The 22266-nt window shown below is 43.9% G+C and overlaps 1 protein-coding gene across 2 annotated transcripts in view; it reads left to right on the top strand.

Moving 5' to 3' along the window:
* TAF7 (TATA-box binding protein associated factor 7) overlaps positions 1 to 22266 on the top strand; it is a 44353-nt gene that overhangs the window by 13114 nt on the left and 8973 nt on the right. The window contains exons 3-12 of one of the 2 annotated variants that reach the window (XM_077468760.1): positions 3053 to 3126; positions 3538 to 3616; positions 4092 to 4225; positions 5513 to 5639; positions 5788 to 5846; positions 8189 to 8261; positions 9628 to 9720; positions 14702 to 14857; positions 16489 to 16601; positions 20643 to 20702. In XM_077468760.1, the coding sequence (XP_077324886.1) occupies positions 3053 to 3126; positions 3538 to 3616; positions 4092 to 4225; positions 5513 to 5639; positions 5788 to 5846; positions 8189 to 8261; positions 9628 to 9720; positions 14702 to 14857; positions 16489 to 16601; positions 20643 to 20702 (968 nt within the window). Of the gene's footprint in view, positions 1 to 3052; positions 3127 to 3537; positions 3617 to 4091; positions 4226 to 5512; positions 5640 to 5787; positions 5847 to 8188; positions 8262 to 9627; positions 9733 to 14701; positions 14858 to 16488; positions 16602 to 20642; positions 20703 to 22266 lie in introns of both variants that reach the window. The other variant, XM_077468679.1, reaches the window with a different exon arrangement.

Below are 22266 nucleotides of genomic sequence, written 5' to 3'. Positions count from 1 at the left end.
TGGCATCCTTGGACATCCAGGATGCTTACCTGCACATACCCATTTGTCTTCGGCATCAAAAATGTCTGCGTTTTGGCAGTCAGGGAAGCCCACTACCAGTTTGTGGCTCTTCCTTTTTGGCCTGGCATCAGCTCCCCGAGTCTTTACCAAAGTTCTGGCTCCAGTATTGGTGTTTGCTGAGCGGGATCGCGATCGTGGGTTACCTAGACTATCTCCTCCTGAGAGCATCTTCCGCCTCAGAATTGGAGAAGGATGTGGCGATCACCTTGCAGACCCTGCAAGAGTTTGGGTGGCTATTGAACCTAAAGAAGTCGGTGGTTGTACCAACTCAGCGTTTGGAGTACCTGGGGTTACTATTGGATTCCAGGGAAGCGAGGGATTTTCTCCCCTCAGACAAATTTATGACTCTCAGATCGGCGGTCAATCTACTGATGAGCCGCAAGTGGTTGTCGCTCCGCTTTTGCATGCGAGTGCTGGGGTTCATGGTAGCCTCCTTCGAGGCGGTACCTTATGCCCAGTTCCACACCAGAGTCTTGCAGAAGGAGATTTTGACGAAGTGGGACAAATCTCCATTGTCCCTAGATCGGCAGATCCAGGTGAGTCAACCAGTCAGGGACTCCCTGATCTGGTGGTTGAGGTCCCCTCTGATTCAGTCCGGAAAATCGTTCCTTCCTCTGACATGGACGGTGATCACTACTGGGGTGGAGTGATAGGGATTCAGTCGGCTCAGGGCCTCTTGACGACGGAGGAATCCAAGTTGCCGATCAATCTGCTCGAATTGAGAGCGATCAGGCTGTGCCTCCACACATGGTCGATGAGTCTTCAAGGGCGTCCGATCAGGATACAGTCAGACAACGCCACGGCTGTGGCATACAGAAATCGCCAAGGGGGTACAAGAAGCTCAGCCGCTGCTTGGGAGGTCACTCACATACTTCGGTGGGCAGAGCGACACGTACCGGCCCTGTCTGCCATTTACATCCCAGGTGTGGAAAATTGGCAGGCGGACTATCTGAGTTGACAGATGCTGGACCTAGGAGAATGGGCATTGCATCCGGAGATATTCAGGCTGCTGTTCCTGAGGTGGGGCACACCAGATGTGGATCTATTAGCCTCCCCTCTCAATCAGAAGGTACCAAGATTTGTGTCCATGACCAGAGATCCGTGAGCAGACGCGTCAGACACGCTGGTGGCTCCGTGGGATCAGTACCAGCTGATCTACGCCTTTCCTCCACTAAAACTGTTGCCACGCCTGCTGCGCAGAGTGGAAGCCGAGAGAGATCCCAGTAATCCTGGTTGCCCCAGATTGGCCTTGACCTGGTGCGTCTGGTGGCAGATGCTCCCTGGCGACTGCCGTTGCGAGAGGACCTCCTATCTCGAGGTCCAATCTTTCACCCTGCTTTACTATCGCTGGCTTTAACGGCATGGCTGTTGAAAGCCAGGTGTTGAGGAACCGGGGTCTGTCGGACTCTGTGATTCCAACTATGTTGAGGGCGCGGAAATCTTCTTCCAGGAAGATATACCATTGTACTTGGAAGGCCTACATCTCCATTTGTGAGGAGAAAGGGTGGCATCCGGGCTCTTTCTCTATATCTAGGATCCTGCTGTTTCTTCAGAAAGGTGTAGACCAGAAGTTGGCATTGAGCACCATTAAGGGGCAAATTTCAGCTCTGGCTGTCTTTTTCCAGCAACCCCTGGCGTCTCACTCATTAATGAGTACCTTTGTTCAGGGGGTGCGACATGTAGTCCCTCCGGTGCGTCCTCCGTTACCTCCGTGGGATTTGAACCTGGTGTTGTCGGCGCTTCAGAAGCCGCCGTTTTGAGAATATCAGGGAGATTCCCTTGTTGACCCTTTCACAGAAGGTGGTCTTTCTAGTGGCCATCACATCGGCCAGGAGGGTTTAGGAATTGGCTGCCTTGTCCTGCAAGTCGCTTTATCTGGTCCTCCACAGGAATAAGGTGGTGTTGTGTCCGCAACCGTCCTATCAATGAGGACATTGTATTACCATTGTTGTGTCCTAAACCGAAGCACCCCAAGGAGGTGGCCCTTCACGCTCTCAATGTGGTTAGGGCTCTGAAGGTGTACTTGTCTGCCACAGCCCCCTTTCGGAAGTCAGACTCACTGTTTGTTTCGGTGGCTGGTCCTAAGAAAGGCATGGCGGTCTCATTGGCCACCATTTCCAGGTGGATCAGACAGATTGTAGTACAAGCCTACGCCTTGAAGGGGCAGGTGCCCCCCTTTCCAGTCACGGCCCACTCTACAAGAGCAATCAGAACGTCTTGGGCCTTCTGTCACCAAGCGTCTGTCGCTCAGGTGTGTAAGGCAGCGACCTGGTCGTCTGTCCATAAGTTTACCAACTTCTAGAAGGTAGACGTCAGTGCATCGGCTGATGCTGGGTTTGGCCGCAAAGTTTTGCAGGCGGCCGTGTAGTTGCAATTTTGATTTTTTTTCCTGTTTTTTCGATTAAAACCACAGTACTGTTTTGTTAATGCACTGTTCCATTACCTCCGCAATGTTGCGGTCTTGGGGATTGCTCCTGTTGAGGATACATGGTTATATGGTGGAATTTTTCAGCCGCTGTTTTTTTGTGGGTTTAGTTTCACTAGTTCCCATTTGCCATGGTGGATGAAGTTTTAATGCTGTTTTTCCCACCCCTCGTTTGGCACTGCTTGGGGACGTCCCATTTAGTTAGAGAAAGGAGCTGTGTCGGTCGGTGAATATAAGAGAAAATAGGATTTTTGTACTCGCTGTAAAATCCTTTTCTCTGTAATTCACCAGCCGACACAGCACCCACCCCTCCATTTTTCCTACGTTATACTGCTTGTTGACTTACTGAAGCTGCTGGGAGCAGTGAGGAGGGTTGATAGCACAGGGTCCACCCCCCTGGGGCGGGATTAAAAGTTCTGTGTATTGTGTAACAATTTTGTCTAGTTCTCCTAATGGCAGGCTATACAACCCATTTAGTTACCGAGAGGAGCTGTGTCGGTCGGTGAATTACAGAGAGGATTTTTGTACTCACCGTAAAATCCTTATTTTTTTTTTTCCCTCCTACAGAACAGAAGACGTCGCGGAATAAGGATGACGCTCCCCATGAACTGGAAAGTCAGTGCATTCTGAGGCTTCCACCGGTACGAAGAAGTGAATATTGCTTATAGAAGAACTAATAGAACAAGCTGACCACAATCCCTACATTCTCCACTTAAAATTCCCCTTTAGATCTAAAAACTACATAGTAAAAGGTCCTACCTGATTGGATACAATATATAGGAAGCTGATCATATTACAGAGCATCTGGAAAGTATTCACAGCGCTTCACTTTTTTCACATTTTGTTATATAACAGCCTTATTCCAAAATGGATTAAATTTATTTTTTCCCTCCAAAATTCTACAAACAATAACCCATAATGACAATGGGAAAGAAGTTAGAAATTTTTAGGAAAATGTATTAAAAATGAAAAAAATCCCATGTCCATAGGTCTCGCGGGCTCCTCCCCTGTCCATGGGTATCATAATAATCATAATAATTTTGGTCTTCCAGGAATACGCGTCTACTGTGAGGCGGATGGTCCAGTCTGGAAATGTCAGCACAAAAGACCGACTTTCCATCGAGTTACATCGTGAGTATTAGTAGTGACATGCCCCTTTTTTATTTTTCCCACTTCAAATTTCTGAAATTATTTTTTAGCAGAGACCCTAGAGAAAAAAAATAGTGGTCATTACATTAGTTTGTCACATGGTATTTGCGCAGCCGTCTTTCAAATGCAATAAAAAAAAATACACTTTAATGAATTAAAAAACAAAACAATGTCAGCCCAAACTACGGTACTTTTAAAAATCTCCAAAGGCGATGTTTTTAAAAAAAATTCAACCAGTTTATAGTTACAGAGGAGGTCTAGCGCTAGAATCATTGCGGCAATATATCTCACATGTGTGGTTTGAACAATGTTTACATTTGCTGGCGCCACCTACGTATAAGTTTTCTTTGGTGCGCATATATATTTATGTAATTTTAAAAATAAAGTCTGTATGTATATTATTATTATTATTTTATTTTATTATATCATTTATTTATTTTATTTTATTATTTTAAAGCCGACGGGCGTCATGGAATTGTGCGGGTGGACCGTGTTCCACTCGCTGCAAAGTTGGTGGATATCCCGTGTGTGACGGAGTGTTTGAAAACAATCGACAAGAAGACTTTCTACAAAACCGCAGACATCTGTCAGGTAATGCTAATGACTGTGCGGCTGGTGATTGTAGATGTAAACCTTTAACCCCTTCAATACCGGGCGCTCTGTGTTGACTGTAAAGTGAATAACGCCAAGTTCACTATATGGACCCCTTATATATTTGAAAATGTTGATTATATCCCCCCTTATTTGCCTCTTCACAACAGAGAATAAATTCAGTTCCTCTAATCTTTCCTCGTAGCTGAGTTCCTCCATGCCTCTTATCAATTTTGTAGCCCTTCTCTGCACTTTCTCCAGTTCCCCGATATCTTTTTTGAGAACTGGTGCCCAAAACTGAACTGCATATTCCAGATGAGGTCTTACTAATGCTTTGTACAGGGGCAAAATGATCTCTCTCTCTCTCTCTCTCTCTCTCTCTCTCTCTCTCTCTCCTCTCTCCTCTCTCCTCTCTCCTCTCTCCTCTCTCCTCTCTCCTCTCTCCTCTCTCCTCTCTCCTCTCTCCTCTCTCCTCTCTCCTCTCTCCTCTCTCCTCTCTTACCTCTCTCTCTCTCTCTCTCTTACCTCTCTCTCTCTCTCTCTCTTACCTCTCTCTCTCTCTCTCTCATACCTATCTCTCTCTCTCTCTCTCTCATACCTATCTCTCTCTCTCTCTCTCTCTCATACCTATCTCTCTCTCTCTCTCTCTCTCTCTCATACCTATCTCTCTCTCTCATACCTATCTCTCTCTCTCTCTCTCATACCTCTCTTAATACAAGAAAGGACTTTGCTCGCTTTGGAAACCGCAGCTTGGCATTGCATGTTATTATTGAGCTTATGATCTACCAAAACCCCAGATCCTTTTCCGCCGTGGATCCCCCCCCCAGATCCTTTTCCGCCGTGGATCCCCCCCCCCAGATCCTTTTCCGCCGTGGATCCCCCCCCCAGATCCTTCTCCGCCATGGATCCCCCCCCCCAGTTGTACTCCCCCCCCCCCCCCCCCCCCCTAGGGGAAGTGGTTAAATATACCACTGAAAAAGGTGCTTTGTTTTTGTTTTTTTTTGTTTGATAAATGCAAAACAATACCTGTTGATATTGCTTACATCCAGGCTCATCCATCCCCAGACCCCATAGTGCACAGGCACATGCGAACACTGCTGGCGGCTGTCAGCCTGTCGTTTGGTTACACCGGCTGAGCGGCTGCCGCTGTTCATGCGCTCTTGTTCCAGCCGCAGGAATTGCTGATCCTTGCCGCTGGAATCCGGTGTTTGCGACTAAATGGCCGTGTGAAGGAGGCCTGACAGAATCCATACACAGACACTGAGACCTCTTCTATCTCTGATACAGATGATGGTTTGTACCTTGGATGGTGATCTCTATCCCCCCTTGGAGGAGCCGACAGGAACAAGCGATCCGAAGAGCAACAAAAAGAAGGACCGGGACCGAGAGAAGAAGTTTATATGGAATCACGGAAGTAAGTTTTTTATCTCTTATGATGGATAGTCATTATAACGGGGGGGGGGGGGTTAGTTTGCCATTCCTGATTCCGAAATTCAGGTAACTTTAGAAGGCCTACAGATATACAATATATTTATCAGTGTGAAACATTCTTATCATTCCAGTAACGTTACCGCTGAAGAATGTGCGCAAAAGACGCTTCAGGAAAACCGCCAAGAAGAAGGTAAATCGAGTCCAAATAATCCTGATTAACCACTTGCCCTCCGGAAGATTCCCCCCCCCCCCCTTTTTTATTTTTATTTTTTTTATTTTTTTATTTATTTATTTTTGACCAGGCCATTTTCTGTGATAAGGCACTGTGTCCCTTTTTAAGTGTGACGCTGTAACCAAATAAAATGTATGTTTATAGATAGTGATAAGACAGAGATAGATATATATATATATATATATATATATATATATAAACATTTTTTTCTTTCTGCTATAAAACAAATCCAATAAAAATCTAATTTCTTCATCAGTTTAGGCCAATATGTATTCTGCTACATATTTTTGGTAAAAGGAAAAAAATCCCAATAAGCGTATAGTGATTGGTTTGTGCAAAAGTTATCACTTCTACAAACTAATGGGATATGTGTGTGTGTGTGTGTGTGTATATATATATATATATATATATATATATATATATATATATATATACGGAAAGCTGAAGTTGCAGACCTCAGCGAGAGCTGATTGGAGGGAAGGAACTAGAGGTCGACCGATATTTGCCGTTTTTTAAATAATGGCATCAGCCGATTGTGCTGATAAAAAGCTGATTTAGAACTACAGCTGGACTTTGAAATGACTTCTGTAATAGAAGTCAGTGCAAGTTGCCTGAGTCGTCATAGAAACATCTTTCCTCCTCTCTGGGCTCTGCCAAGAAAAGAACAGAAAGATACAATGTTTACACTTCATGAATGAAATCATCTCTGTGTGTAGAAGTTCTCAGTTTAACCATTTAAAGACTAAATCTTTTCTGACACTTGTTGCTTATAAGTAAAAATCCTGTATTTTCTGCCAGAAAATCACTTAGACCCCCCAAAAATTATATATATTTTTTTAGCAGAGATCCTAGGGAATAAAATAGCGGTTGTTTCAATATTTTATGTCACACGGCATTTGCACAGAGGTCTTTCAAATGCATTTTTTGGGGGGAAAAAATACACTATTTAAAAATAAAACAAAAACAGTAAAGTTAGCCCATTTTTTTTTTCGTCCAAAAGTTTTGACTACCTGTTTTTATTTAATATATAGTTTTATTTTATTTTTTTTTTATCTAAATCATACATACAAGTAAACTGATTGGAGGTTTGTTTTGTTTAATAAATGTTTAAATGTAAGAAATTTTCTGTATCACTTATGAAGACTGCTTTCACACTGGAGCAGGCAAGCGTTGATGGTAAAACGCAAGTTTTAGCGGCTCTTAACCATCATTTTAGCGGTGCTATTTGGCTGCTAGTGGGGCACATATAACCCAGCTAGCGGCCGAGGAAGAGGTTAAATGCGCCCATGAAGCACTGCTGCCAAATCGCATTGCATGCGCTTCAGCAGTGGTGCCCATTCATATCAATGGGCAGGAGTGGTGTAGGAGCGGTATACACCACCCCAAACCTGCTGCTTGCAAGACTTTTTTTTTTAAGATCCTGACAGCGCATCGTCTCAGTGTGAAAGCGCTCTGTCTTTCACACAGACTGCAGGGGAGCCATTTTGCAGGCACTTTACAGGCGCTATTTTTAGCCCAAAAGCGCCTGAAAAACGCCCCAGTGGGAAAGGTGTGTTAGATCAAGGGGGGTTAAAAAAATAAATAATAAAAAAGGAAAAAAATAAATAAAATAAAATCGGCCTAACATATCGGCCCAAAAAAATCGCCATCATATATCGGCTATCGGCCGCCATGATTTCTAAATATCGGCATCGGCCAGAGAAAAACGCATATCGGTCGACCTCCAGAAGGAACCCCCCCTCCTTCACACAGCACCCAGAAACAGCTGAGGCTGTCAATCGCAGGCTGTGTGCTGGTGCTCCTTCCCCTGTCACCATTGTTCTCTCTGTGACAGAAGTGACTTGTGCTGATAGCAGAGGAAGGAGGCAGTGGACGGAAATGCCTCGGTGCTCTGGACTGAGACAAGTACACACTGTAGTGGGGATATGCTTTGTTCAGATTTCATGTCTGAGGTTTATAACCACTTTAAGGACAAATACTAAAATAAGAAAACCAGTAAGTTGCAATATATTATTATATATTTTTTTTAACTTGGGTTTAGATACATTTTAATGACATATTGGGGGCGGGGGGGGGGGAGATTTACTAAAACTGGCTGCCATGCATGGCCACACCAATCAGCTTCTGACTTCAGCTTCTTTTATGAAGCTTTGACAATTAAAACCTGCAAGCTGATTGGTTCCTATGCAGAGCTGCCCCAGATTTTCCACTCTCTCCGGTTTTAGTAAATGATCCTCGGAGGGGGACATGTTGACATTCCCAGTAAATTTTTCTTGGCTTCTTTTTATTTTTTGACTCAGTACATCGAGTCCCCGGATGTGGAGAAGGAAGTGAAGCGTCTGCTGAGCACGGATGCAGAAGCTGTCAGCGTTCGTATCCTTAAAGCTTCATAAAGTTTAATTTGTGTTTATTTATACCTTCCCTAGTCCCCTCCACCCCGTCACCTATTACTGTCACAAGAGATGTTTATATTCATTATAGACCCCAGATCTCTCCATAAAGAGGACCCGTCACCGCCTATTCATAGTTAGGTTGACACCAGTCCATCCAGTTCAACCTGAGTTAGTGTCTACAATTGTCCCTATCCCTGTACATCGCACACTCACATTGGTCCCCACAATCCATCATATACTAGGGCCAATTTTGGACCGAGGCCAATTAACCTACCTGCATATCTGGATTGAGGGTGGAAACCAGAGTACTCGAAGGAAACCCACGCAGGCACAGGGAGAACATGCAAACTCCAGGCAGGTAGTGTCATGGTTGGGATTTGAACCAGCGACCCTTCTTACTGCTAGGTGAGATTGCTAACCACTACACCACTGTGCTGCCCTATTACTGTCACATGGGATGTTTACATTCATTATAGACCCCAGATCTCTCCATAAAGAGGACCCGTCACCTCCTATTACTGTCACATGGGATGTTTACAGTCCATTATAGACCCGGATCTCTCCATAATGCGTCCATTTATTTTTTATTGACGCAAATCGCACCGCAAAGATTTTGGTAGCGGGAGCATTTGTGTGAGTACTGATTCTCTCGCAAATGCTTGGAATGGGCATAGGTGCGTCCCTAATTATTGGATAAAATCCTTTTTATTTCTTTGGCAATACCCTATATTTATCTAAAATAAGGTATGCCCTGGAAGTAAAAATCTCTATGTTTCAGTCCAGGAGAGGAGCCAGTACAACCGTGCAAGACCGAAGGGAAGACCAGATCCGGCTCACCCCTCTGTCACTCTGCTCTCTCCTCCTGTCGGCATCCTTCTAGCACGGCAACTGGCCCCTTTTTGTGTGTGTTCTCCCTCTCCCCGTCTTGCTCTCTGTTGTAGATTGGATTGCCAGAGGCTGATGGCAGATCCCATTCAGGTAATAAGGCAGCGGCTGTGTACACCCCCCCGCCCCCGGCCGCTGCCTCTGCAATTACAAAAGGTGGCAGTTAGAGGGCAGTCAGAGTACGGCTCTTCCACTCCCAGGGTTTTACCGCCCTCCAGCTTCATATGTGAACAAGTCTTGAGATGAGGGGTGATGGATTCTGTTAGATCCGTCTTTTCCTATTTTGAGGTCTAATGAATAAAAGGCCAAAAAAGAGAAAATAAAAATAATAACAAAGTTGTGTCCGGGTGTTGAGTGACATTTTCCCAGAATATTCTGTGTATTTCTGATGGATTGAGATCTGTAATTCTAATATTCCCGGAGAAGGGAATCCTCCACCTTTCCTTAACCAGAGAATCCAGGGTGGGAGGTGATCGCCGAGGATGAGTCCAAAGAGGGAGAAAACCTGACCGGGCTGGACAGTTCCCCCGTCTCCTCCGGGATAAAACAAGGGCGTAGATCTTCAAGTAATGTCTATTTTATCATTTATTCCTCATTTCTGTCCAGAGATCACAAAAAAATATATCTATAAATATAACGTTTCTATGATATATTTATGTATAGTGACATTTTGTTTATATAAAGACGACATGCTTGCAAAAAATATCTATTTTAAATAATATAGATTAAAATATCATATAATATGATTTATTTTCTGAAAACACAGCTTCATAAAAAAAGTGTGTGTGTGTGTATATGTGTGTGTATATATGTATGTATATGTGTGTGTGTGTGTGTGTGTGTGTGTGTATATATATATATATATATATATATATATATATATATATATATATATATATATATATATATATATATATTTATACAAAAAAATATTTTTGCTAATATAATAAGTGTGTGTGTGTGTGTGTGTGTGTGTGTGTATGTATAATTATTATTCACGATTTATATAGCGCCAACAGTTTACGCAGAACTTAACAATGTATAGGGGGACAACACAATTACAGTACAATAGAAAAGGTAAAGGAAGGCCCTGCTCGTAGAGCTTACATTCTAAAGGGAGGGGGTGGTGGTACAAAAGGTAATAGCTGCAGAGAATGATTTGATGGGGGTGGCTCAGGGACAGTTGTTAGGTGGGTGTGGGATAGGCAACCCTGAATAAATGAGTTTTCAGGGAACTCCTAAAGGTGGACAGGTTAGGGGCTGATCGGACAGACTGGGGCAGGGAGTTCCAGAGGATGGGAGAGGCTCTGGAGAAGTCTTGAAGGCGAGCATGAGAGGAGGTAACCATGGAGCTAGAAAGCAGGAGGTCCTGGGAGGAGCGGAAGGGACGACTTGGGCGATATCTGCAGATGAGGTTGGTAATGTAGATGGGGGGAGATGTTGTGGATGGCTTTGTATGTTATGGTTAGCATTTTGAATTTTACACGGTGGGGTAGGGGAAGCCAGTGAAGGGATTGGCAGAGAGGGGCAGCAGTCATGGAACGATTAGTGAGGTGTATTAGTCTAGCAGCAGCATTCATAATAGACTGAAGGGGAGATAGCCTGGTTAAGGGTAGACCATTAAGGAGAGAGTTGCAGTAGTCAAGGCGTGAAATAATCAAGGAGTGAAAAAGTTGCTTTGTGGTGTCATTAGTCAGGAAGGGTCTAATTCTGGATATGTTGCGGAGGTGAAGGCAGCAAGATTTAGCCAGTGATTAGATATGGGGGCTGAAGGAGAGGTCAGAGTCAAGGATTACACCCAGGACCCTGGCATGTGTGGAGGGACCAATGGTTGTGTTGTTGATATTAAAGGTGAAGTCACGGGGGTGGGTGGGGGGACCGTGAAGGAGAAAATATAACAAGCTCAGTTTTAGAAAGATTGAGTTTAAGGAAGTGGTGTGACATCCATACTAATGTCATTCAGGAAGTTGGAGATCTGTGAGGAGATTGAGGGGGTGAGTTGAGGAGTGGAGAGATATATCTGGGTGTCGTCGGCATAGAGGTGGTATTGGAAACCATGGGAATTTATCAACTGGCCCAGGGAAGAGGTATAGAGCGAGAATAGGAGGGGCCCATGGACAGAACCTTGGGGTACCCCAACAGAAAGAGGAAGGGGAGCAGAGCAGATGGAGTTGTAAGTGACACAGGATAAAGCAGAATCGCAGAGGCCAAGGGAGCGTAATTTGCTGAGGAGGAGCAGGTGGTCAACTGTGTCAAAGGCAGCAGAGAGGTCTAAAAGTATGAGTATGGAGTAGTGGCCGTTGGTTTTAGCAGTTAGGTTATTGGTGAGTTTTAGTAGGGCAGTTTCAGTAGAATGTTGTGGGCGGAAGCCAGACTGTAGGGGGTTGAGAAGGTTGTTGTCCATGAGATAGCGACTCATTTGGTCATGGACAAGGCGTTCGATGAGCTTGGAGGCAAACGGGAGCAGGGAGATGGTCTTAAGTTGTTCAAACAGGTGGGGGTCTAGTGAGGGTTTTTTGAGTTGCAGGGGTAACCAGTGCATGTTTGAGCAGGGAAGGAAAGGTGCCGGAGGAGACAGAGAGGTTGAAGATGTGGGTTAGGGAGTTAAGGATAGAGTGGGAAGGTGGTAGCAGTAATTGTGAGGGGGCAGGGTCCAGGGAGCAGGTAATGACGTGGGCCGTGGAGAGGAGTTTATTAACTTCATTCGTGGTAACTGCGCAGAATGTGGTGTGTGTGTGTGTGTGTGTGTATACACACACACACACAATGTGTGTGTGTGTATGTATGTATGTGTATATATATATATATATATATATATATATATATATATATATATATATATATATATATATATATATATATATATATATATATATATATATAAATACACACTAACTAGTAAATATATATTATTTACTGTATTTATTTTTTTGTCTATATAAATACCTGTTTGGAGGGATAACCCTAATATATATCTATCATTCTATTAATGTACAGGTATAGTTAGATATTTTGTTATTTTACAAAAGTTTTATTGTCATATACAGTGCCTTGGGAAAGTATTCGCCCCCCTTGAACTTTTCAACCTTTTGCCACATTTCAGGCTTCAAACATAAAGATATAAAATTTTTATTTTTTGTGAAGAATTACCAACAAGTGGGACACAATTGTGAAGTGGAACGAAATCTATTGGATAATTTAAACTTTTTTAGCAAATAAAAAACTGAAAAGTGGTGCGTGCAAAATTATTCGGCCCCTTTACTTTCAGTGCAGCAAACTCACTCCAGAAGTTCAGCGAGGATCTCTGAATGATCCAATGTTGTCCTAAATGACTGATGGTGATAAATAGAATCCACCTGTGTGTAATCAAGTCTCTGTATAAATGCACCTGCTCTGTGATAGTCTCAGGGTTCTGTTGAAAGCGCAGAGAGCATCATGAAGACCAAGGAACACACCAGGCAGGTCCGTAATACTGTTGTGGAGAAGTTTAAAGCCGGATTTGGATACAAAAAGATTTCCCAAGCTTTAAACATCCCAAGGAGCACTGTGCAAGCGATCATTTTGAAATGGAAGGAGTATCAGACCACGGCAAATCTACCAAGACCTGGCCGTCCCTCTAAACTTTCAGCTCAGACAAGGAGAAGACTGATCAGAGATGCAGCCAAGAGGCCCATGATCACTCTGGATGAACTGCAGAGAACTACAGCTGAGGTGGGAGAGTCTGTCCATAGGACAACAATCAGTCGTACACTGCACAAATCTGGCCTTTATGGAAGAGTGGCAAGAAGAAAGCCATTTCTCAAAGATATCCATAAAAAGTATTGTCTAAAGTTTGCCACAAGCCACCTGGGAGACACACCAAACATGTGGAAGAAGGTGCTCTGGTCAGATGAAACCAAAATCGAACTTTTTGCCTACAATGCAAAACGATATGTTTGGCATAAAAGCAACACAGCTCATCACCCTCAACACACCATCCCCACTGTCAAACATGGTGGCGGCAGCATCATGGTTTGGGCCTGCTTTTCTTCAGCAGGGACAGGGAAGACGGTTAAAATTGAGGGGAAGATGGATGCAGCCAAATACAGGACCATTCTGGATGAAAACCTGTTGGAGTCTGCAAAAGACCTGAAACTGGGATGGAGATTTATCTTCCAACAAGACTATGATCCCAAACATACAGCAAAATCTACAAAGGAATGGGTGGCACAGTGGTGTAGTGGTTAGCGCTCTCACCTAGCAGTAAAAAGGGTCGTTGGTTCGAATCCCAACCACGACACTACCTGCCTGGAGTTTGCATGTTCTCCCTGTGACTGCGTGGGTTTCCTCCGGGTACTCCGGTTTCCTCCCACACTCCAAAGACATGCAGGTAGGTTAATTGGCTTCTGTCCAAAATTGGCCCTAGTATATGAATGGGGACCTTAGATGGTGGGCTTCTTGAGGGTAGGGACCAATGTGAGTGTGTAATGTACAGGGATAGGGATAGACACTCACTCAGGTTGAACTGGATGGACTGGTGTCTTTATTCAACCTTACTAACTATGAAACTATGAAACAAATAAACGTATCCAGGTGTTAGAATGGCCAAGTCAAAGTCCAGACCTGAATCCAATCGAGAATCTGTGGAAAGAGCTGAAAACTGCTGTTCACAAACGCTCTCCATCCAACCTCACTGAGCTCGAGCTGTTTTGCAAGGAAGAATGGGCAAGAATTTCAGTCTCTCGATGTGCAAAACTGATAGAGACATACCTCAAGCGACTTGCAGCTGTAATCGCAGCAAAAGGTGTCTCTACAAAGTATTAACGCAAGGGGGCCGAATAATTTTGCACGCCCCACTTTTAATTTTTTTATTAGTTAAAAAAGTTTCAAAAATCCAATAGATTTCGTTCCACTTCACAATTGTGTCCCATTTGTTGGTAATTCTTCAGAAATTTTTTTTTTTTCATATCTTTGTTTGAAGCCTGAAATGTGGCAAAAGGTTGAAAAGTTCAAGGGGGCCGAATACTTTCACAAGGCACTGTATATAGATGAAAAATTCTAAAATGTTATATAATCTCTCATACACACTGTATCTCACAAAAGTAAGTACACCCCTCACATTTGTGTAAATCTTTTCTTGTGACAACACTGAATAAATGACACTTGTCATGTAAAGTAGTGAGTGTACAGCTTGTATAACGAGTTATTTTGAGTGAGGGGTGTACTTTTTTTTAGATAGAGCGTGTAACTTTTTTAGACTCTGTTTATGAATTGCTCTGATCGCATCTACAGAATTCAAAGTGAATTCAATCTTCCCCATTGGGATACATGGCGGCAAAAAAAAAAACTGTCCATGACTTTAACAATTCCAAACTCAAAAATGGGGGAAACAAAATAAGTTTTTTTTGTTTTCGATACATTGTAAATCAAACATTTTCAATTGATTATCTCTGCCGATCAGTAGACAGTCTTGCCTTTGGTTCTTTTTATTTGGTGGTATTGATCGATGTCCTCCATGTTTTTTTTTTTTTTTTTGTTTTTTTTCCCCGCCGTCAGTGGGAAGGGATGAACTGCGTGAAATATTCAATGACCTGAGCAGCAGCAGTGACGGCGAGGAAGAACGTCAGGAAGAGGAAGACCTGAACATCATGGAAACCGAAGACGACCAAAGAAAAGGTCAAGGCGGCCAGGAAGGCGGAACCAACCAGATAGGTGAGCGGCTTCTTATTGGAGAATTTTTTTTTTATTAGGCCCCCTTTCGTACTTGTGCAACCTGAAAGTCGTGCGATTTTTGCAGCGATTTTTTTTTTTTTTTTTTTTTTTTTTTTTTTTTTTATTTTATTTTTTTTCTCCCTCCACACAACTTGAAGCAACGCCTGTGTAATCTTGAGGTCTATGGACCTCAAGGTGCATCAGTCAGACCAAAGTAGTGCAGAAACAACTTTTTGAAATGGACGCGACTTGAAGCCGCACAGATATGAGTGATAATCGCGGGGTGTGGCTTGTCATGCGACTTTGCACTCCCAATTTGCAGGATAAGTCGCACAAGTGTGAAAGGGGCCTTATGGCAGCATCATATTTAAATCCGGGAATTTAAACCCCTTAACACAGGGCACTTGTACCCCCCTCCTTTCCTGCCCAGGCCAGTTTTCAGCTTTCAGCGCCGTCACTTTGAATGACAATTGCGCAGTCATGCGACACTGTACCCATATGAAATTTTTATCATTTTTTTTCCAACACATAGAACTTTCTTTTGATGGTATTTGATCACCTCTGCGGTTTTTATTTTTTGCGCTATAAACCAAAAAAGACCAACAATTTTGAAAAAAATATATATATTTTTTTTACTTGCTGCTATAAAAGACATTCAATAAAAAAAAATGTAAAAAAATCAAATGTATTCATCAATTTAGACCAATATGTATTCTGCTACATATTTTTGGTATAAAAAAAATCCCAATAAGCGTATAATAATAATAATAATATTATTTAAGGTACTTGTATAGCGCCATCAATTTATATTGATTTGTTTTCACAAAAATTATCGTGTCTACAGACTATGGGATATTTTTATGGAATATTTTTATTTATTGTTTTTACTTGTAATGGCGACGATCAGAGATTTATTGATTGCTTTGCACAAAAATGATTGTGTCTACAGACTATGGGATATTTTTATGGAATATTTATTTATTTTTTATTGTTTGTTTTTACTAGTAATGGGGACGATCAGCTTTTTTTTTTTTTTTTCACTAAGACCCCTTTCACACCAGGGCGTTTTGCAGGCGCTATAGCGTTAGAAATTGCGCCTGCAATCCGCCCTAAAGAAGCTGCACCATTGTGTGCAGTGTGAAAGCCCCGAGGGCTTTCACACTACAGCGGTGCGCTGGCAGGACGTCGGAAAAAAGTCATGCCAGCAGCTTCTTTGGAGCGGTGTGTTTACCGCTCCTCCACCGCTGCTCCCCATTGAAATCAATGGGGCAGCGCTGTAATGCCACCGGCAAAACGCCGCTATTGCTGCGTATTGCCGGCGGTTTTAACCCTTTCGCGGCCGCTAGCGGGGGTAAAAGCGCCCTGCTAGCGGCCGAAATGCTCCGCAAATCCGGCGGTAAAACGCAGCTAAAATTTTTTTTTACCGCCGACGCTATCAGCAGTGTGGTGTGAAAGGGGTCTAAGGGATGCTTTTTGGGGACCAGTGACATCAATACAGTGATCAGTGCTAAAAAAAAAAACTACTGTAACCATTTAATATAAAACGCACACGGCAAAGGTGATCGAGCGGTTTTATTCCATCAATCTTTTATTGGTGCTTCATCTTCATTTTTTTTATTTTTTCCTCTAAGTGCTGGAATTGCAGAAACAAGCTGAAAACCTACAAAAGAAATTGCGGGAAACGCAGGAGAGACGGAAACGCCAAGAAGAGCTTATAATGAAGGTGGAGAACCTGGCTCTGAAGGTAAATGCATTGCATTATTTTGGGGGGTGGGGGAGGGGAGCTTTTTGTTACCCTGTAATTTGTCTGATTTGTACACGGGGGGGGAGTTTATTGTCATCACAGATTTCCATCAGAACGCAGTGGGGATGATTTACTATTACCTCGGATTACGAGTATAATTTATTCCACAAGAACGCTTGTAATCCAGAGCGACTCGTATATCAAAGCCAGTTTCCCTCATAAGAAATAATAGAAACTCGAATAATCCATTCCACAGCCGCTGCTCATCTATGCAGTACCGCATGTGGCCAGAGGTGCAAATCAGGATTTAAAGAAACAATAGCTTTGTGAGCGTTGTCTCGTGAGAATTCAAGCCTCTGGGGGTGTGCAGTACCGCATTTTGGCCAGGGGTGTAGGGGGGGGGGGCACCTGGTGACTGGATGGAGTGTTTCCAGTGACCCCCCACCCTCACCTCTGGCCATATGCAGTACTGCATAGACAAGCAGCATCTGTGGAACGGATTATCTGCGTTTCCATTATTTCTTATGAGGAAACGCTTTGATATACAAGTCGCTTCGGATTACAAGTGTTCTTCTGGAACGAATTATACTCATACCGGAGAGTACAAAATCTGGTACAGCTCCGCATGGTAGCCAATCCGCTTCTAACTTCAGCTTGTTCAATTAACCACTTCAGCCTCGGAACGTTCACCTCCCCCCCCCCCCCCCTTTCATGACCATGCCATTTTTTTGCGATACGGCATTGACACAATGCCGTATCGCAAAAAAATGGCATGGTCATGAAAGGGGGGGGGGGGGGGGAGGTGAACGTTCCGAGGCTGAAGTGGTTAATTGAACAAGCTGAAGTTAGAAGCGGATTGGCTACCATGCGGAGCTGTACCAGATTTTGTACTCTCCGGTATGAGTATAATTCGTTCCAGAAGAACACTTGTAATCCGAAGCGACTTGTATATCAAAGCGTTTCCTGATAAGAAATAATGGAAACGCAGATAATCCGTTAAAAAGTGAAAAAATTTGTTGCGCTAAAAAGCAAAATCAATCTATATAAAACAAAAATAGCTGCTAACACAAATATTGCTGGAAACAATATATAAAGATATATGGACAATGATATAGCGCTCTATTCAAAACAAACAAAATATATAAAAAAGTTCATAAACAAGAAAATAGTGAATGGCTTCAAAATACGATATCCTCAGATATGATGATCACATCCAAAGGCAGAAGAAGGAATAGTCATAATCCATTTCATACGCAGAGGAGGAGGGGAACCGTCACCAACACCCAAAAACACTGACTCTTACCATAGATGTACAGATAAAAACGCATGTAGTAAATCACCAAGGGGGAGGCAGTTTTCTATGCTGATTTCCCTTCGTCTACAGAAGCGCAATCATCTCAATGGGAATCGTCCAATGGGAAAAGAGGATTCTTATTTCTGTTTAGTAGGCACTTCACTTCCCAGGAACTGCTTAAATCTCCAGATCAACAGTCCTCCCAAAAACCATAGAAAACATAAAACAAAGTGGCCTCATTGCGCAGGTATACTGATAAACCAATAATCTTTTTATTCTCTAAAACCGTAGTTGAACTCACATTTAAGATGAAATATACAGGCATCAAATGACAATCGGCTACAGATGGAAAGAACGAATGAAGACCACTCCTGTGCTCCTTCTGATGTCACCAGGTCCCAAAAAACGCCCGACGTTTCGCCACCAACGTGCGTCCTCAGATGCTGCTTGTCTGCGACACGCTTCAACTGACAATTGCGCGGTCGTACGACGCTGTACCCTAAAAAAAATTGACCTCCTTTTTTCTTTTCCCACAAAGAGAGCTTTCTTTGGGTGGTATTTGATCACGTCTGCGTGTTTTTTTTGTTTGTTTTTTTGCTCTATAAATAAAAAAAGGCGACAATTTTGAATAAAAAAATATTTTTTATTTTCTGCTATAAAACCTATTTAAGTTAAAAAAAACAAAAAACAAAAAAAATATTTTTTTTCATCAATTTAGGCCAATATGTATTCTACATATTATTGGTAAAAAAAATTTAAAAAATCCCAATAAGTGTATATTGATTCATTTTGCACAAAAATTTATCGCGTCTACAAACTATGGTAATAGATTTATGGAATAATTTTATTTTTTTCTTTACTAGTAATGGTGGCGATCAGCGACTTTTATAGTAGGACTGCGACGTTGCGGCAGACAAATCGGACACCTAACTTATTTTTTTTTTCCTTTTTTTGGGAACCAGTGATGCTAATACAGTGATCAGTGCTAAAAAATAATAAAATAAAATGCACGGTCACTGTACTAATGATACATCTTTTACTTTGTACGGAGTGAGCTGATTTTACTAAGCTCTATTCTTTGTAGGAAAAAAAAAAAAACAGCACATTGTTGCTGGCAGAATCCAGCCCCATGTCTTTTGTTTACTTACCCAGGGCTCTCTTTTGGTAATCTCCGGAGCCGATCATCCGGCTGGCAGTGACCAATCAGTGTCCGCCAGCCGCAGATTGGTAGAGGCTGCAGCCGCTCGCAGGGGTGCACTCTTTACCCCCGGTGCGTGTACCGTAAATCTGCGGTGGGCGGACGGTAAACAGTTAAAGCGTTTATTGTCAAATTCCTTATGTGTTCTGCCGTACCATGTAATTGTATCAAAAGGTATCCTGTTCTTCTTCTTTTTATTTTATTTTTATTTATTTTTTTAACTTTTATATTCCTGCTTTCTTACTAAAAACTGACCGCTCTAAGCAGGAGAGCACAGCGTGGTCAGTTCCCTATCGATGCTGTACTCTCCTCCCAATGACTCCTCCCACACTCCCCTCCCAATGACTCCTCCCACACTCCCCTGATGCACAGCCATTCCCTGGGAAGCTCGGTGTGCTGCTCCCCCCCCCCCCGGCTCTTATGCAGCTAAAATGTTTTTGCCGTTCATTTAGGTTTTAACCTCTTCACGGCTACAGCGCGGACCTTCTTTGCCGGGAGGGTGTCCATGGACGTCCTTGAGTGGCCTACGCAGTCTCTGCAGGGCATGCTCTCTGATCAGTGAGTTTGAGACTCGGCTGATCACAGATCGGAGTAAGGGGTCGAGCCCGGCCAATGACCGCTGATCATGTGATGTAAACAGAGCCGGTAATCGGCTGGTAGCGCGAGGAGAAAAAAAAAAAGCCGATCACCGGCGGCTGTGAGAGGGACATCAGTCCCGATTGTGGAGAACCTGAGCAGAGGCTTCTATTCCCACCTGTGCCACTTGCCAGTGCACAACAGTTCCACCTATCAGTGCCCACCGTACCGCCCACAGTTCCACCTATCAGTGCCCACAGTGCCACCTATAAATGTCACCAATCAGTGCCTCATCACCAGTGCTGCTTATCAATACCACCTGCCAGTGCCGCCTGCTCGGTGCCCATCTGTGTCGCCTGCTCGGTGCCCATCTGTGTCGCCTGCTCGGTGCCCATCTGTGTCGCCTGCTCGGTGCCCATCTGTGTCGCCTGCTCGGTGCCCATCTGTGTCGCCTGCTCGGTGCCCATCTGTGTCGCCTGCTCGGTGCCCATCCGTGTCGCCTCATCGGCGCATATCAATGAAGGAGAAAAATTACCCGTTTGCAAAATTTTATAACAACCTAAAACTTTTTTGCAAAAAAAAAGTGTTTTTTTTTTTTTTGTTTATTTAGCAAAAAATAAAAAAACAAATGATGATTAAATACCACCAAAAGAAAGCTCCATGTGTGTGAAAAAATTTAAAATGTTGTATGACCTTGTAATTGTCATTCAAAGTGTGACGGCGCTGAAAGCTGAAAATTGGTCTGGGCAGGAAGGGGGCTGAGAGTGCCCGGTAGGCAAGTGGTAAATGGTTTGTCTTACAAGGTGATCGTTTACAATCACTCCTAAGCTTTGACCGAAAGGAAAAAAAAAAAAAAAAAACCTGGAAGGCGGTTTGGTTTCTATGCAGAGCTGCACCAGATTTTGCCCTCTCCGGTTTTAGTAAATCGTGGTGTGATAAGTCTTTGTTGCTGATTTGTTCTTTCTCTTCTCAGACACGTCTGCAGGCTGTGCTGGATGAATTCAGACAGCAGGAGGAACGGGAGAAGCAACAGGTGAGATGATCTGCATTGTACGGGGGAGGGGGAGGGGGGCAGCACACATCGCACCACTGGGCGTGACTTTTTTTTCATGAGCTTAGCGCAGTCAGACCAGCGATCGGTGTTTGCTCATTGGTTCATTTTCAAATTTGCTTTTTGCCCTCACTAAAGAATGTTAGCAATGTGTGCGCCCTCATGATCTTGAACTTTTCTATAGCTATGAGGCAGTGATGGTGAACCTTGGCAGCCACCCAGATGTTTTGGAACTACATTTCCCATGATGCTCATACACTCTGCAGTGTAGCTGAGCATCATGGGAAATGTAGTTCCAAAACATCTGGTTGGCTGCCAAGGTTCACTATCACTGCTATGAGGCTTTGTTTACACAGGCATGCTTAACCGATTGGCGCTGCCCACCACCCCGGACTTTTTAAGGGTTTTTCAGACGCTGGGGGGCGGGGTTCATGACCATGTAATTGGCTGTCATGGTGGTGGTCACATGATCGGAAAAGCTCCCAATCGCAAGCCGCGATCGGGAGCTTTCCATTAGCCACCGGTAATGGCGTCCAGGAACGCGCTCTGTGTTTTTGCAATGTGGTACGCAAATGATGCTGCTGCTCGGTGCCAAGGCCCTACCCTCCTCCGAGAGGTCGTAATAGTTGCGTGTCATTGGTGCTAAGAGGTTAAAGTGATTGTAAAGTCTCATGAAAAAAAATGTATTCTTGCCTCCTCTGTAGTGGATTTGCGCAGATCCTTCTCTTTTTGGGTCCCTCTTCAGTGCTTCTGGCTCCTCCCCTCCTTTTGAGTGCCCCCCACCACAGCAAGCAGCTTGCTATGGGGAGGGGGAGGGCGCACGAGCCCTGAACGTCGGCTCTTATCCATTCAGACACGGAGCTGACGTTCAGCCCCGCCCCCCCCTCTCTCTCTCCCTCTCGATTGGCTAACTGACTTTGATTGCCAGCAGCCGGAGCCAGTGGTGCCACTGCTGTGTCTCAGACAATCCGGAGGAGAGCCCTGGATGGCTGAGGGGCTCATGGACATTGCTGCACAGAGATGGGGCTCAGTTAAGTATTAGGGGAGCTGGAGAGACTGCTATACACAGAAGGTTTTTTTTTATCATAATGCATAAAATACACCTTCTGACTTTACAACCCCCTTAAGCGTACCCCCCCCATGGTTTGTCTGCACTGGATACACAAGAGTTCCTTGCGTTCATATGCAGGTAGTCCCATTCTGACATCATGTTGGGGGTGCATGTCTCTGAACTCACACTGACTGTTTGTTTTGGGGGGGGGGGGGGATATGCACCCACACCAATGAATGGGACTGCCTGCATGGGGATGTACAGATCACCTTTGGATCCAGGTGCAGGTAACACATAGCCCTCCCACAAATGTATGCTGTGTCTGTGCAACCTCTACGCCCAATTGGGAATAAGCACCCATGTGATTTTCCAAACTCACATTGGCTGTATTGAGGCACCTGCACCCACATAGATGAATGGGACTGCGTGCACGCAGATGCAAAGGACACCTGTGTATCCCGTGTAGGCAACCCGCGGCTTGTGAGAACGAGGCCT

The sequence above is a fragment of the Lithobates pipiens genome, unplaced genomic scaffold (genome assembly GCF_037356315.1).
Source record: "Lithobates pipiens isolate NorthernLeopardFrog02 unplaced genomic scaffold, aLitPip1_a1.2 Scaffold_1, whole genome shotgun sequence".
In the NCBI taxonomy this organism is placed as follows: domain Eukaryota; kingdom Metazoa; phylum Chordata; class Amphibia; order Anura; family Ranidae; genus Lithobates; species Lithobates pipiens.
This window is presented reverse-complemented; position numbering and strand designations above follow the sequence as displayed.